Here is a 17082-nt window from a genome sequence, read left to right on the forward strand (position 1 = left end):
GTCACGCATCCTTAGGGGTCATGAACCCCACGCTGGTTGCACACCAGCAGCACTCCTCACACACACACATGCACGCATGCACACACACCAGGTAGAAATGTTGCTTGAAGGACCTAGACAGACATCATCTTGCTGGCAGAGAAGACAAGTGTGTGTTTCTAGCGAAGCAGCCACTGGGGAGGAGGAAGGGAAGGGAAGGGAAGAATGGCCTGGGAGCACGAAGGAGTTGCCCAGGCCCTTCTCAGTGAAGAGAGAAAGACCGTGCTGGCTGACGGCGGAAATAGTAACAATGGCAATAAACAAAGGAACTGGGAGAAATTGTGTTGGAAATACATACTCAGACACATAAATGAACTCAATGAGACTCGGCGGTGGGTTGGATAAATTGTCTCTTCAATTCCCATTGGTCCCAAAGGCATTCCCCCTGGAGAGGGAAGAACGCGTTTCCTTGAAAACGCGAACAGATGTATTACCGATCGCATAGTAGGTTTCCCGAGTGTAAATTCAAAGTTGCCTCGCTAATTGGGGACCTACCTCCATTTCCTGACTTCCTCACAGTTCGTTTGTTCCAACCAACTTCAGAGCGCCATTTTGTCTTAGATAACTAATCATCACAAGAATGTGAAATTAAAGATATGCTCTTTATTACAGAAAAGAATGGGGATTAGAGACTTTCCTTCCCTCTGCTGTGCTGCAAAGCATGAAGGAGAAGAACATAAAGAAAGCACTTTCACACCTTGTCAAAGCAAATCAAAACTTGGTACCACCGGGTAAAAAGGTATCACATTTGCATCTTAATAGAAAATGGATTTTAAAGAGAAAGGCTTGTGTGCATTTTTAAAAATGCTTAAAATTAGTGCATGAATAAAATACTTAGCAAGCACCGAACTTTCAGAGGCAATAACTGTATAACCCCAACCCCCTCCCCCTTTTTTTTCCACTATCAACCTGTTTCTAAGGCTAATGACAAGTCAGTGTTCTTATGGAAACTTAGTTATTTCTTGTAAGCTATAGACTTATTATATGGAGTGTGCGTGTGTGCACGTGTGCACCTGTGCGTGCGAGAGAACCTTGCATAGACACCGAGACCTTGTGATCAGAGAACAGAATTGCGAGACAGTTGTACATTTCCGTCGTGCCATCTTCAATGCACAGCAGCCAGCAAGGGTCCTCGCAAACCAGCTATCACATTATTTAAACCAGGGTTTCTACCTCCCCACTGTTGACATTTGCAATCATTCTTTGCTGGGGGGAGGGAGGCCCTCTTGTGCATTGTGTGGTATTTAGCAAAATCCCTGGTCTCTACCTACAAGATGCCCTCGATCATGACATAGAAAAATATCTTCAGACACTGCCAAATGGGCCCCGGAGAGCAAAATCACCCCCGGTTGACAAGCACTGAATTAAATCTTACTTTGGAAGGGAAGATAAAATTATCTCTACCATTCACCATCATTAGCGTTAAAGTCTCCCTTATTTTTTTTTATCAGAAGAAACAGAAAGGACATTTTAAAATAGATTGTGGGTCAGAATAGAGAGTTATGTGTATAGGTAATAAAAAGCAAAGGGTTTCAAGAACCAGAAAGAGGAACCTAAAAATACAGGACCTATAAATTCGAAAACAGTGTAACAGCCCGAGAACACTTAACAATTGATATTGGCCATAGAAACTTGGGCGGCTCTAATACAAATCACTGTTCATGTGGGTAATTCTTTGGTCTTGGTATTGGGTTATAAGTCATTTTTACTGGCCAAAACATACTTATCGCTATTCCCTCCTCACCCCATGGCTTTTTAAAATGTAAAATCAGATTTGACACCCTCTAGCCACTGTTGCCTTACTTCCTCATTCCTGGAAGCATTCAGCTCACAGAAATCCAGCGGGATGTCAGGGATCAAAATTTTGTAGGGGCACCTGGCTGGCTCAGTGGGTAGAGCGTGCGACTCTTGATCTCGTGGTCATGATTTTGAGCCCTGCGTTGGGTGTAAAGATTACTTAAATAAATAAACTTTAAAAAAACAAAAAGTTTTTCTTTTTTTTCAATTTCCGTTCTGATTGGCCCAAAGTTAATTTCTTTCGATTGGCTCAATAGGATTTTTTTCAAGCATGGCCCACTGATTTTGAAATAATCGGCTTAACTGCTCTAGGATCTATCTATCTATCACTGTTTTTCTCTGAAGGTCGGTTTTTCTAGCCAACAGTGAGTGGTTTGCTTTCAAATCAATTTGCAAAGTGCTCCTGGTTTTCAAAAGGAGGACGATGGCTGAACAGGGCTCACTAACAATGTGTTTAGGTAGGGTTAACAATCAAGGACTCCTTTTAAGAGGTGGGAATCTCCATTTTTAAATCTTTAAAAGATAACTTTTATCTGGATAAAGTTGTATTTTTTAATATCCTTCATGAAACTCAAAAGATGCTTGAGTTGAACTAATCAAGCAGGGACTTCCGGCAAGCTCCAACATTTCCCCAGTGATTGGAGCACAGAAAGTTTACCGACCCCCAAAAACTTACAAAGGCCGGAGGAAACTTGAGATGAGCGTGGAGATCCTCTTTCGCGGGCTGTAGGTAGATGGCCGGTGTGTGTTCAAAACGGCTCTCACGAGCTCTGTATAGCTGAGCCTCCCGTACACGACCCACTTCGTCCCTACCCGCGATCAGAGAGCACCACTCGACTCTTGGAGTCTCCGATAAGCAGACATTTCAGTGGAATAGCTTACCATCTTGTTCTCATTTGTTGAGTGCCCTGGCCCAGCATATCCCTGTCTATGACCCACCCACTCCCATACATCTCCCCCCCAAATAAACAGGTTTTCATCTGGATGCCTTATTGCAGCCCTTTATCCTGAAACCAAACACAGAGCAATTTACTTTGACTCTTCATCCAGACTCCTTGTCGCGCCCCCCAGTTCGCCCTGTCGTTCGGCTGGTGTCCAGCAGAAACCTGGCCACACCCACTGCAATTAACACCTGAGGTTTCTTCTCTCTCCTCAGCTCTCTGCGCTGCAAGCCAAGGTCCATTATCTCAAGTTCCTCAGTGACCTTCGACTGTACGGGGGTCGTGTGTTCAAGGCAACATTAGTGGTAATTGCTTTTTGGTTTTCGTTTGTTTGTTTGTTTGGTTTTTGCTTTCTCTTGGAGCCACAGAGACCTGCAAAATAGCACTGCCATAGGCTGTCTTGAATGAGCTGCCTTTGACAAAAGCAAATCAGCTGCGAATCTTTTCCAGCCTTCATTTCTAAGCGACTGCGGCACAGTCTGGAAATATCAGAAGAAATGTTAAACTAGATAACGCCACTGTAGAATGCCCTAGAAAAAGAAATATGATGAACCAAGAGCATCGATGTGCTCTAACAATGGCCTTCTTTTAAATCATTGGGCCATAAGTTGCTTTCATGTTAAAAAAGAAACAACAAAACAAAACCCAAAAATCCTCGTTTCTAAGAGTGTCTCATGATTATGAATGTATGTGCTGGGATAACAGTTACTTTCTACGTTATTCGTGGTTGATCAGCGCCTCGATGCGATCGTAATGTCTGGTTCTTCTAACTGGTTGATTTAGTACAATATAATCGAGGAATACTTGCTAAAGAAAATGTGATCTTATAAGAATAGACTGTCAGGCTCAAGTCTGCATGGTGTTTTAGAGGTCTAGGATTTTTAGGATTTGTCCTCCTCTCTCAGCAGGCGGAAAAGCGCTCAGAAGTGACTCTCCTGGTTGGGCCCCGATACGGCATAAGCCACGTCATAAACACCAAGACAAATCTGGTGGCTCTTTTAGCCGACTTCAGCCACGTCAACAGAATCGAGATGTTTACCGAGGAGGACAGCTTGGTGCGGGTAGAGTTGCACGTGCTGGATGTGAAGGTAAATCTTTCAGCTGTTGACCCGGCACCTTGATCTGAAAAGCTCGTTTGTGGTAACACCGCTATTATTTGCAAAGCCGTCGACATTGCACGGGGGGCAGAGGATCAGAGATGGGACGAGGTACAGAGAAAAATCCACCCAAGTCCGGCCCAAGGCCTCCAGTCCTCCCTAAAGAGCTGTGTGATCTGGGGACGAGTTGTTCGACCACTTCATCTGTACACGAGAAAGCAAACGAGTTCGTTTCTAAGGTCCTTTGTAGCTCCTGAGTACGTGAATCATAGAGAGAGAGAGTGGGAAGGTTTTTCCCTGCTAGCCTTCTGGAATATTCCTGTCCAGAGAGTCAGGGATATGTTTCCCAACTTTGCTTAGAACGGCCATTTGGCCCATGTGTGTTTATTCTTTGGGAAAAGCTGAGCTTTTCTGTCAGTTAGCCTTTATCTGCTATAGCCGTTAGTACTGACTGAACGGCTAGCCCCTGTGAACGTCATGGCCATTCCATTTAAAACAACGATCTGACATTGTCCTCAAAGGGTAGAACTCAACTCCCGAAGCGGAAGTTGACGGGAAATAATCCAGGTCCCCTCTACCTACCTTCTCGTCCCAGTAGTGGATGAGTCATTGGTTTTGGGCCAGATGTTTCCATGGAGAAAAGGAAACCGTGTCAGTCAGGAGGAGTGCTCTGAGAACAGGCGACGGTTCTGTGTACACAGCAAATCGAAAAGCCTCTATAGCGGGAAACAGTGACTATGGACTGGAGAGTATGGAGCTCAGACATGGCGGCCACGGCTGGTGGCATTCATGGGCTGAATCCAGGGGCTCTGGTTGACTTCGTGGCCACGCAAGCACAAGAACAGACTTGGGACGTCTGGCCCACTCTGTGAGCGGAGATGCTAACAACAGTGGCCCCCTCATAGAAAGAGTAGGGAAAAGAGTGAATTAGAGGCAGTCATCACACACCTGATAACGGGATGATCCGACCCAACGGAAGTAGGTGGCAAGACCCTATGGGTGGTCTCCTGCTTTCCTATAAGGAAAGAATTGTGGGATGCTTTAAGGGAGGCCCTCAGTTGAAATGGAAAGAAAAGGCAGGTTATCAAGTAGTATGGGGGCTTTGGGTGGAATGGTGGATTCCATTAGCCAGGGCCATCAAACGTGGCCAGGGTCCTATACCTTGGACTGAAAGCAAGAGCTGGTCACCTCGATGTTTCTGTGCCTCTCTGGGTGTGTGCTTTCGTATTGCTCCCTTATTCCTGTCAAGTTTTCAGTCTCTCTCACCAAGAATCCACCAGCCAGTCCACCCTTACGAATTCAAAGAGAATAATTGCTTCAACTAACCACCTCTTCCCTATATGCCCAAGACTCGTCTCCAATCATATGCTAGCCTCACTCTTTCCAGAAAGTTTTCCCAAGGCCTTTCCTCAGCTCCCATCTCTGTTTTGTTCTCCTGTGAATTTACAATTTCTTTTACAAGCAGCCCATCCTGGAACTTTTTGCATTCGGTCTTAGACGTAACTTGCACTTTGCATTCGGTCTTAGACGTAATTTCCACTGGAATTTTTACTTCTTTTCAACACTCATTTGCACTATGAACCCCAACTTCATCTTCCCGTGATTTTTTAGATCCACAGGTTCACATTTGGTAACTGACCCCTTAACTGTCACTTTTTCAAAATGTTAAATATTTGGAAACAAAACCAGTGTTGTTTTTTCTCCCATCCCAATATCACCTGGGAAGATTCAAAATGTCTCCGCTTTCAAGATGGTGTCACAGAAATGTTTTCCAGTAAGGCTCTTGGTGTTACTTCTGACCTTCTGTATTTCTCCAATGAAATGGTTGCCCAGTAACTTTCTTTGTTATATTTCATAAGCACCAATGCAACTGTTGTCAGCCTGAGGGAGCTCATTAAGGAGGAATGGCTTTAACCGAAATATTCTCTTTTGTGTAGCCCATCACACTCCTGATGGAATCATCAGATGCCATGAACCTGGCCTGCTTAACTGCTGGCTACTACCGGCTACTTGTGGATTCCAGGAGGTCAATATTTAACATGGCCAACAAGAAAAATACAGGGACCCAGGAAACAGGTATTCTCTTCCTAAACTCATGAAGCACCACCCACCCCCTGCCTTACCTGACAACAATAAGAACATTTCTTTAAAAGTTAAAATTGTGCTCATACAAAAATCTAACGTCCAAATGTAATACAAAAGCCTTCAAATAGTTCTGATACGGTCTGTTTTTTTAATGAAAATACTGATTTTTTTTCCATCCTGTTTTACTCGTCCCTTGGAAATGGTGGTGTTTCAGAGGGAGTGGTGTTTACTTGTCACTTGGAAATGCTGAACCTGTTTCAAAGGGAGTGATTTTCCTATTCCGAAGGGAGTAAGCATCAGTCTTTGTGGCGGGGTTTTTATTGCCGTGCTCTTCCGGAACTCAGGATGGGGAGAACTAAGCGTGGAATGCGCAGTAGGACTTGTAAGGCCCCCCGCCCCCTCAACCCCCCACCCTGCTTAGGGCTTTTCCCTCCTTAAGGGGCCCTAGGCCTAGATGTCTGGGCACCTCCTCCTATATCCGACTTATATCCAGGATTCTGGGAGCTCTGAGACCCCCTGGAGGACTTAGGGATCACCCAGTACTTGGACTTGGGCCTCTAGAAAGAACCCCGGCAGCCATCTTAGCTCTGTAGCGGGAGCACTGATATGGCAAAGACATCCAACCAGTTCAGCCACTTGACAGGACGAGATAGTTCCCAAGTGGGGACAAGGAGGACTGCGGTGTTAACAGCTTCTCTGAGAGTGGGTGGTTTTCATTTGCTTTAGAATTTCTTTTCCTCAGGGTTTGATTATTTTCTTCCATCTACCGGGGACACTCGGTAAATGTGGCTGATGGACAGACACTAGCACTCAAGCCAGAGCTGCTGACCCATGAAAAAATCATAACGGGGGGTTCTGAAATCAGGGTTTCTCTTAAAGGGAAAATCTTAAGAACAAATTCCATTGTCACCATTTCTGAAGGCGGGGGGGGGGGGAATCCTCTCACTTTCAGACTTAGTAGAAAACGTAAATCATTACTCCCTAAATATCTTGTCACTTATAGACGCGCACAACCGCACAGCTTACGCACAGCTGATGATGATGGCTGGGGAGGGGAAAGCAGTTGGTCACAGAAAGAAGGGGAACCTGAGAGAAAATGAGGGCGATGGCCAAGGCATGCCAGAAGGCAACTTGGAATTACAACTGGACGTGATCCAGCCCCACCTGGAAGTGTCTTGTTTCCATTTCTCTAAGTTTCGGTTTTCTCATTTGTAAAATCGGGATCGAGAGGCTAGTGGGCAAGGGGAGGGTTCAAAAGGAATTTGTGTACAACACCTAAAAGGATGCCCAGAACTTCTGTCAACAAGGGACAGGGAAGCAGGAGTGGGAGAACTTGAGAACAAAAGTGACAGAAATGGAGAAAGGAAAGGAAGACGGACATAAGGTAAGGGAAGACCCTGAGACATGCAAATGATCAAAAATAAACAGGGAAGGGACAAGAAGGCGGTGGCAAGGGTACACCAGCTCTGGTGGTGAACGTTTGTGGGATCACATGTTTTCGAGCTAGGAGATTTCGAACAACTTTGTCCCGACCTGGGAAATGCCAAAGATCAGTTCTGTGGTGTAACACAACCCTTTCATGTTGGAGAACCGGTTTTTTGCTTTTTATTTTCAAATCTTAAAGTTGATCTTGAAAATGGGACCTTTTTTCCCCCATAGACTGTTGAGATTGTACAGGTGTGTGTAAAAGACGAAACCTACCATTGCAACAACAGTCACAGTAATAAGGGCTTCCATTCTGTCCATTCGATAGTGACTCACAATGTAATGTGACCCTCCGAGACCCAAGAAGCATGGAGGGTGAAGCCTGTTTAGACCAGCTCATCCCTGGTCCACACTGTCTTCCCACAAGATTAGGCCATGGTGTAGACCCCAGTTCCTAACCCACATCCTTCTGTGTCTCTAAAATCATTCCAAAAGCCAAGGCAGCACACCCTTTTGGAAGGAAGCCAAGATTGAGTGTGTATTTTCTTCTTACCTCAAATTGATCAGAGACCTTAGAACAGCAAGCCCCCATTTCTTCCCTATCCTGAAAACAAACCTTCAGTTACTTTCAGAAGCCCTGAACCCACGGAGCTATGACCTCTGAGCATTAGGAGGAGCTGAGTAAGTATCAGTCAACCGTTTCAGCCGCCGCTCTGTTCAGCTTTCATGTTGTTCGAAACCGGAAGTTGGCAAAAGATGGCTGATGGGTCAGATCTTGTTCTTGTAAATAAAGTTTTATTGGCACTCAGCCGTGCACGTTATACTTGTTTCCTAGGGCTGCCGTGCCAGGTTATTGCAAACCCTGAGGCTTAACGTAACAGGAACTTACTCTCTCATAGTTTCGGTGGCTACGGGTCCAAAATCTAGGTGGCAGCAGGGCCGTACTTCCTCCACAGGCTCAAGGGGAGAATCTTTTCTTGCCTCTCCCAACTTCCAGGGGCCAGCAGCATTCCTTATGGCTACATGACTCTGATCTCTACATCGCCTTCCCCGCTTTTCTGTGGGGCTCCATATTTCCCTCTGCTTTCCCCCTATAAGACACTGATTGTTGGATTTAAGGCCCGCACGGATAATCCGGATGAACTCATCTCAAGAGCCATAACTGAATTATCCTTGCAAATGCTCTTTTTTCAAATAAGGTCGTATTCACAAGAGTGGACCTGTCTTTTGAAGAGGCCCCTGTTCAGCCCATTGCGTGCATGTCTTTGTGTGGCGGCCGTGGCTACTTTTGTGGGAGAAGAGCAGAGTTGAGTGGTTGCTTGACCGAACGGTCCACCCACAAAATCTAAAATGTCTACCACCTAACCCTCCCTCTGTAGGAAGAATTTGCCAGCCACTAGTTTAAACCCAGAGCTCTGTCACAGCTTTGCTAAACCCCTCTCCGTCTTCTAGCAATTCAATCCCCCCACACACCGCCCCACACACAGCCAGTCATCATCGAAATTGTTCATAAAACAGTGCTGAACCCCCACACGTCTGTTTATCATCAGGTAACATGTAAATATGGTTCTCGTGGAGTAGCTCAGTGTCTTCAAAATTATATCTTTACTTGCTGCTCGCAAAAATACATGCATTTAACAAAAGGACTTGGAACAACATTCAGGATTGAGTTTAATGTGTACCACTTGGGGGAAGCAAAAACATCTTCCGTAAAACTGATTTTTTTCTCCCCGTATGTCTTGTACCGCTGATGTCAGTATTATCCAGACTTAGGCCCGGAGGCAATCTGAGGGCACAAATGGGAGAATGTGTGGCCCCAGCATTTCCTCAGAATGTTTCCTCTGGAATCTACAAAGCCATATTGACAGAATGACACACTGCCTTGTCTTGTTAAATGTCAGAGCAAAATCTCCACATCAGAATTCCCTCTTGGAGGACCCTTGAGGAACAGCCAAAACAATGATTTTTAAATTAGGGCTTTGCAATTTTAATTCATGAGGAACATCAAACAAACCCTCAGGAGTTCTCCTGATACCGATAACAATTGAAATTAACCAAACTGTTAACTATGCTTGGAAATAGCAGGGAGGGGAGAAAAAAAGAAAAGACAAGAAATAGTAGAGAGAAGTACGTTACCTGTAATGCACTCCACCTTACGCAGTCAAACACGTGTGCACACGCCCACACACGGAGCTTCCATCCTGACCTTCATGCATGAAAATCTTAACACCCACTAGGATATACAAAGACTGAAGATAGAGGTTTTTGGGTTCTCATTACAATGTTATCGTATTCTTATGTATGTATATATTAGGTTATTTTCCTTGTGACATTATTATATTCTCACTACAATATTTCCTAAAATATGTGGTGAAAATACAAGACTTTCTCTTAACTCAGGGAGGAAGAAGTCCAACATCTTCTTCCACAAGGTGGGGAGTGTCAGCGCTTGCTTTACTGAGAAAAGGGGGATCTCTTTTCTGGAATGACAGCTGATTGGACTATGGCGTTTAAGGAATTTGAAAGGCGTGTTGTATATTCCCATTCATAGGCGGAAATGAGGTCTTCTAATAATAGAACCAAGGGTCACATGGAGTTAAGCTCTAGTTCCCTATTCTCAGATGGTATTCTTCTTTTTTTTTTTTAATCAAATAGCAGTTATATTTTGTGCGGGCTCGATTTTGTTAAGGTCAGTTCTCCTAACCAGGAACGCCTGACACCTGAAGCCTCCGTCGACTGGTTCGCTCTGCGGAAAGCTGCATGACCGTATTTCCAAAAGTGATACTACAAGCCACGAAATTAAGAAACCAGGCCTCCCAGTAACCTTGTCTTTGCATGATTCTTTCTCCTTAGGAACTGAAAATAAAGGAAAACATAACCTCCTTGGCCCCGACTGGAACTGTATACCCCAGATGACCACCTTCATTGGCGAAGGGGAGCAGGAAGCCCAGATCACATACATAGATTCAAAACAGAAGACGGTCGATATTTCAGATGGCACCTTGTGTCCCAAAGACCACCGGCACCTGTATCTAGACAACACCTATAATCCGGATGAACTCAACCAGCCGCTGAGCCAGCCGGGAGACGCTCCGTGTGAGGCCGACTACAGGACTCTAGCTCAGCGCTCCCTGCTGACCCTCTCAGGACCAGAAACACTGAAGAAAGCACAGGAGTCTCCGAGAGGAGCTAAAGTGTCCTTTATTTTCGGAGATCTCGCCTTGGATGATGGCGTGAATCCCCCGACTCTCGGCTACGAAAGACTGTTGGAGGAGAGCCCGGAACTGCTGGAGAAGCAGAGGAGTCTCTACATGGCCAGTGCCAACGACATGAAGGGCCTGGATCTCGCTCCGGATCCCGAGAGCATCCAGTTTGTGGCAAATTCCGTTTATGCAAACATAGGCGACGTGAAGAACTTCGAGGCTGCCGAGGGGATAGAGGAGCCCCTCCTGCACGACATCTGTTACGCAGAAAACACCGACGACGCGGAGGACGAGGATGAGGTGAGCTGTGAGGAGGACCTCGTGGTGGGAGAGATGAGCCAGCCGGCCATCCTCAACCTGTCTGGGTCAAGCGATGACATCATTGACCTCACGTCCCTGCCCCCTCCGGAAGGGGACGACAATGAGGATGACTTCCTGCTGCGTTCCTTGAACATGGCCATCGCTGCACCCCCACCTGGCTTTCGAGATAGTTCAGACGAGGAGGACTCTCAGAGCCAGGCAGCCTCCTTCCTCGAGGACAAGGAGCCAGGCAGAGGCCTGCAAGGTGATGAGATCCCCGTGTCCCTCATTGATGCGGTGCCCACCAGCGCCGAGGGGAAGTGCGAGAAGGGCCTGGATAACACCGTGGTTTCCACTCTGGAAGCTCTAGAAGCTCTGTCCGTGTCAGAAGAACAGCAGACCAGTGACAATTCAGGTTCTTTCACGATTGTTACGTTTATTCACTGATAACCATGCATTTCGTCCTCTCAAGCCATTTACCCCCGGAGTCCTGTTACCTGCTGTTCTCCATTTCACGCATGTCCCGTTTCATAAGTGTGTTGAAACGACCATCGTGGGTTTTTTGTGTATATGGTTTCCTTTTTTTGTTTTGTTTTGTTTTGTTTTTTGTTGTTTTTTTTAATATGTGGCATGTATTTTTCCTCATTTCTGGAACAATTGTGCAATAAACTCAGAGTCCTCACTGCAAAGGGAAAACCTTGGTTTTTTTGTTTGTCTTTTGTTGTTGTTGTTGTTGTTTTTAGTAATATCGAGTCCCATTTTCTTACGTGTCTCCTAGTGCCTCTGACGCCTCCATTAATCGGTTCTTGTCTTCTACGGCATGCAGGTGTAGCCATCTTGCGGGCTTATAGTCCCGAGTCTTCGTCAGACTCGGGCAATGAGACTAACTCTTCCGAAATGACCGAGAGCTCTGAACTGGCCGCAGCACAGAAGCAGTCAGAAAGCCTCTCCCGCATGTTCTTGGCCACGCACGAAGGCTACCACCCGCTGGCGGAGGAGCAGACAGAGTTCCCCGCCTCCAGAACCCCCGCCGGGGGCTTGCCTCCCAAGTCCTCCCATGCCCTGGCCGCCCGCCCCGGGACTGACCTCCCGCCCAAAGTTGTGCCTTCCAAGCAGATCCTTCCCCCAGACCCTATGGAGATGGAGCCCGAAACCATGGAGACCAAGTCGGTCACTGACTATTTTAGCAAACTGCACATGGGGTCGGTGGTGTATTCCTGCACCAGCAAAAGGAAAAGCAAGCTGGCCGACGGGGAGGGGAAGGCTCCCCCGAGTGCAAACCTGCCCGGGAAAAAACAGCAGGGTACCAAAACGGCCGAGGCAGAGGAGGAAGCCAAAGGGAAATTCGGTACCGTGTCTTCAAGGGACAGCCAACACCTAAGCACTTTTAACCTGGAAAGAACTGCCTTTCGCAAGGACAGCCAAAGGTGGTACGTGGCCACTGAGGGGGCGGTGGCCGAGAAAAGTGGCCTGGAAGCGGCAACGGGGATCCCATTCCCGAGAGCTTCTGGTCTGGGGACAAGGGAGGCAGAAGAGAAGGTTGAAGGGGCTCCTGACGGAGAAGCCAGCGAGGTTTCCGTGCTTGGCCAACGGGATCACTTCTTATCGGACGTGACCTGCGTATCTTCAGCCAAAGACTTAGATAACCCCGAGGACACCGACCCGTCTACCTGTGACCATCCTTCCAAGCTTCCTGAGGCGGAAGAGAGCGTGGCCCGCCTTTGTGACTACCACTTGGCCAAGCGGATGTCCTCCTTACAGAGCGAGTGCCATTTTTCTCTGCAGAGCTCTCAAGGCTCGTCGGTGGACGCGGGCTGTGGCACGGGCAGCAGCAGCACGAGTGCCACACCCGTGGAGTCCCCACTCTGCCCCGCCATGGGCAAGCACCTGATTCCCGACACTTCAGGGAAGGGCATGAGTTACGTTCCCTCCGAGGAGAGAGCCGCTGGGCTGCCCCCCCACGGAGCCACCTTTAAGGAATTACACCCGCAGACGGAAGGGATGTGTCCGCGGATGGCAGTGCCCACCCTGCACACAGCTATTAACGCGGAACCCCTGTTTGGCACTTTGCGAGATGGATGTCATCGACTCCCCAAGATTAAGGAAACCACAGGTACAGCAATGATGGATTTAGTGCTTTGCATTATGCGCCAAAACCACGTAAACCAGATTTACGACAAACCGAAAAATATAAAGTCTGGAAGAAAAGGACAAGTCAGGGGGTTTGGGGTTTGTTTTTTGTTTGGTTGGTTTTTTTTTAAGGCTGCAAAACTATGGGCAGGCTAAGTGGCGATCATGGATCCTCCCCTCCCCCGCAGTGTTGGGTGAACGCTGAAGTTTCCGGATCTGGATCAAGAGTGGGAATAGCGTTTGCTATTTGGACTCTTGCTCTGTGCCTGCTTCCAAAATGTGGGGGAGCAATACATTTTTTTTTTCTAAATTCTAAATGGGGATTTTTAGCAGCACTCAGCAGGACTTTTGACTTATGATGTAGAGCCCCAAGAGTCTGATGTCCCTCTCAAGACCTCGAATTCCTGTTTTTGCCATTTCATTATTGAGGGGCAAGGAAGGCTAATAGAGAGGGTAGTGGGGAGGTCGAAGGGGTTAGGGAAGATCATTTGCCCTTCACTAGTACTTACCATCCCAACCTACTCTGTAAGACTTTCTTAGACGTGTGTCCTAAAGTATCTGGCACACCTCGGGGTCAGGAAGGCTCCGGGGGTACGCACGACGAGCTGCTTCATTTTCCCCCAAAGAATTAAATAGGGGCACAGGTAGAAACAAGAACACAGCCACCTTCTGCGCCCACCTTCACCATTCTGCCACCCAGTGGGCACGTAGTCCTCTCACCAATCTACTTGGCCGGCCATCACATGGCAAAAACCGATGTTCTTTCACACTCTCAAATATCAAAGTATATCAGCAATTGTCTCTTCCGTCCTAGGTCAGTAGATGGTAGGGATAGCTTACCTTGGTTCTCCATTCCTGCCATTTTAAGATGATCTCCTTTCGCAAACCCACTGTTGGCACCACCCGCCTTGGGAAACCCGTCTATGAATGTTCCTTAATTCATGACTCCACTAGCATCTTGACCTCCAGTTCAGGCATGCTGTTTACTCTTTCATGGTTTACCAAGAGCTTTCCCCTAGCGTCCCTCTTCTCACAAAAATTCTGTGAGGTGGGAATATTTTCTTCACATGACAACTTTTTTTTTTTTTAACTTAAATTCATGTGACAACTTTTTTGAGAAAAGTTGGGCAACTCGCCCAGGGTCTCTGCTTCAAATCCAGTACCAGACAGACCTAGTGGGGTTCTCTTGAAAAGTTGACCTTACTTACTTCGCATTCATTAAGTTAGACCACCTTGAAAAAAAAAAAAAAAAGATAACTGATGCCAGGATTAACCTAACTCTCTTGGAATGAACCTTCAGTGTCCTAAATATGTTTGCATAGTCGAGATCTAGGGTGTGTGTTTTCTAATTACATGTCTAAATGCCAATAGATAAATATGGGGGACAAGGCAAGTCACAAAACGCCATGGTCTCCGAAAACGATTGCGATTCCCAAGAAATCCTTAGTTTCAGAAATAACAGATTCCCTGTCTTTCTTGAAATGTTTTGAAATGGAAATCTGATGGGATCTCAGGAGGCAGCCGTTGAAAAGGGGGCCGACCCTAACAAACGTGACCCTTCTAGAGTACATCCTCGGAAAGTGACAAACAGCACGTAGAGATTGAGTGAAAATGACCACCCATGAGATGCTTAATGATTCTCTCTGTTTCTCTGCTACCCCTAGTGTAGCTTTGACAGAGCCTGGGAAGGAGAGACGAGGAGGCATGCCTTCAGCTTGGTCTCAACATCCTGAAGCTGATCCCATCCTGCTACCATCAAACCTTCACTCGGAATCAAAGGTGCCAAATCCAAATCAAGACCCTAATGATTTCTCCCAAGCAAATCTGGCATATGGAGAGGCTGTGAACTGGCGGCCACTGGATCTGAGAGGGGGGAGCCTCGGAACACCCCCCAGCCAGAGGGCTCTGGGACGTAGCAGCAGTATCCTCTCGGGATCTGTAGGTTTGGAGACCTTCCAGGAAAGAACCAAGGGTGCGGTCAGCTTAAAGTGTCCGGGTATCACGGAAGCACAGGAGGCCAGTTCGGAAAGGCGAGCAGAACTCCCCCTGGGGAAGAAGCTCACCAAAAGCTTTTCCCAAAGCTCGATGTTCTTTAGCCCCGAAGGGAAAGGTCACAAAAGGTCCCCGGTGGCTCACAAAGACTCCAAGCTGTATAGGACATTACCTTTGCGCAAGCTGGAAGGCAGCAACTGGAGATGCCGGGGACCTTTCAGCTACTGCTTCCTGAACCGAGGGCAGGATGAAGACGGTGATGAGGATGAAGAGGAGGGAGAGGCCACCCGCCAGGTCTCTTGCCTCTTTCGACCACAGATGACTCAAGCCATGCCAGAACCCATCGGTCCGCCTCTGGCTGTTGGGATTCAGAAGCAAGGAGGGGAGCTGACCAGAGCGTCAGTGCTGAAGGTCTGGGCGGAAGACCTGCCTGGCCCAGAGGATGCGGACTTTAGCAACCTGGCCTTCGATGCCCGGATTGCAAGAATCAGTGCCCTAAAAGAGAGCACGTACGCCATGCCTGATGGGTTCCTCGCAGCCCAAAATGATGCCAATGAGCTGCTCTGCCTTGTCAGGGCGACAAAGGGGAAGAGAGAGGAGTCACGCCCGGAAGCATATGACCTTACGCTTTCTCAGTACAAGCAACTGTTGTCCATCGAGTCCAGACAGTTGGGAAGTGCCTGTAGGAAACTGGCGATGGCCGAGAAGAGCCCAGAGGAGATGCTCCTAGCCATGACTTCCAGCTTTCAAGTGCTCTGTTGCCTAACGGAAGCTTGCATGCGATTAGTTAAAGTCGTGAACTCGGAAACGCAGCGGCAGGAAATCGTAGCGAAGATCAATGAAGTGGTCATAAACTACATTTGTCTCCTGAAAGCTGCAGAGGCAGCCACGGGAAAGACGAGTGGGGATCCTAATGTTGGACTCTCGGCGCGACATTCAACCACCATGGCCGCCCTCGTAAGCACACTAACGCGTTCTCTCAAGATGCTTTTAAATAAATAAAGTATGAAAGTCACATCATAATCTACCTTTGCAAAGCCATACGTGAACGTTGATTTACTTTATGTGTACGATGAACAGATGTCTCCTTTCTTCTCTCTGTATATTTTGTTATTTTATATAAAATAGGAGATAAAAGTCACACTGATGAAATGTTGAAATGTACTAATCAGATGTATTCTGTTTATATTATACATATATATACACGAAAAAGAAATATCCAACCAAGTGATGACATTTGGCTATTTTTCATATAGTTGAAACTCCAGTTAAATGACGTGAAGTTTTAAATTTTACCGTGTTAGAGCAAAACAATGAATCCTATCCCCTCTCCCTCCAAGCGGACACTTGGAGACCATATCATTCATACTTAGAAGTTAAAACAGAAAGAGAGAAAGAGAAGGAAATCACAGTGTATATAAAACAGTACTTACATTTTAAAATTACGATTTTTAAGCATTGGCGATAGCAAAGAAGACGTTTAAAATCCAAGAAGCTATTATGAATTAATAGAGAATATATATAATTAATTTTAATTTTTTGCTCCTAGTGTTTGGTTATCTGATGCTTTCTTCTAAGAATCCTACATGAAATTTAATTTTGGCTTATGCCGTTTGGACTCGAAACGGGATGGGGGTGGATTCTATTGTGTCCCTACAAACGCTCATCACGTTGTTTCTATAATTAAAATACTTCCCAAATAGAAGAAGAGAGGTAATGATGGGCAGGTTCCTGGATAATACCTAGAGTTAGAGATTTTCTAGTTACATAAAATGAAAGGAATCAATAATATCAAAATTAAGCTTTTGATGAAAAGAGAGATCTCCTTTGATTTAATGTCAAAATATATAAACCAAAGACGTCATCTTCCTTCCCACCCCAACTCAACCGCGAAACTTAGAATTCCATTAAGAGTGACAGAACATTTAGTGAAGTATTTGCAAAATTACCAAAAGCAACAATCAGTAATCATCGGAGTCCATGCAGATCCAGTCCCGTAAAGCGGACGGGACGCGAGCCTGTGAGGCACAGTGCTCTACCTAGAGCTCCGTGCATCACCTCGACAGGGGCCAA

At 46.5% G+C, this 17082-nt stretch overlaps 1 protein-coding gene across 1 annotated transcript in view; it reads left to right on the forward strand.

Annotated features, from left to right (window-relative positions):
* FRMPD4 (FERM and PDZ domain containing 4) overlaps positions 1 to 16029 on the forward strand; it is a 793238-nt gene extending 777209 nt beyond the window's left edge. Inside the window, exons 11-17 of the mRNA XM_080831215.1 lie at positions 652 to 778; positions 2993 to 3082; positions 3683 to 3865; positions 5812 to 5950; positions 10238 to 11302; positions 11714 to 13000; positions 14687 to 16029. Of these exons, the coding sequence (XP_080687341.1) occupies positions 652 to 778; positions 2993 to 3082; positions 3683 to 3865; positions 5812 to 5950; positions 10238 to 11302; positions 11714 to 13000; positions 14687 to 16011 (4216 nt within the window). The 3' untranslated portion in view covers positions 16012 to 16029. The remainder of the gene's footprint in view (positions 1 to 651; positions 779 to 2992; positions 3083 to 3682; positions 3866 to 5811; positions 5951 to 10237; positions 11303 to 11713; positions 13001 to 14686) is intronic.
* Positions 16030 to 17082: the final 1053 nt, after the last annotated feature.

The sequence above is a fragment of the Martes martes genome (assembly GCF_963455335.1).
Source record: "Martes martes genome assembly, chromosome: X".
Lineage (NCBI taxonomy): Eukaryota > Metazoa > Chordata > Mammalia > Carnivora > Mustelidae > Martes > Martes martes.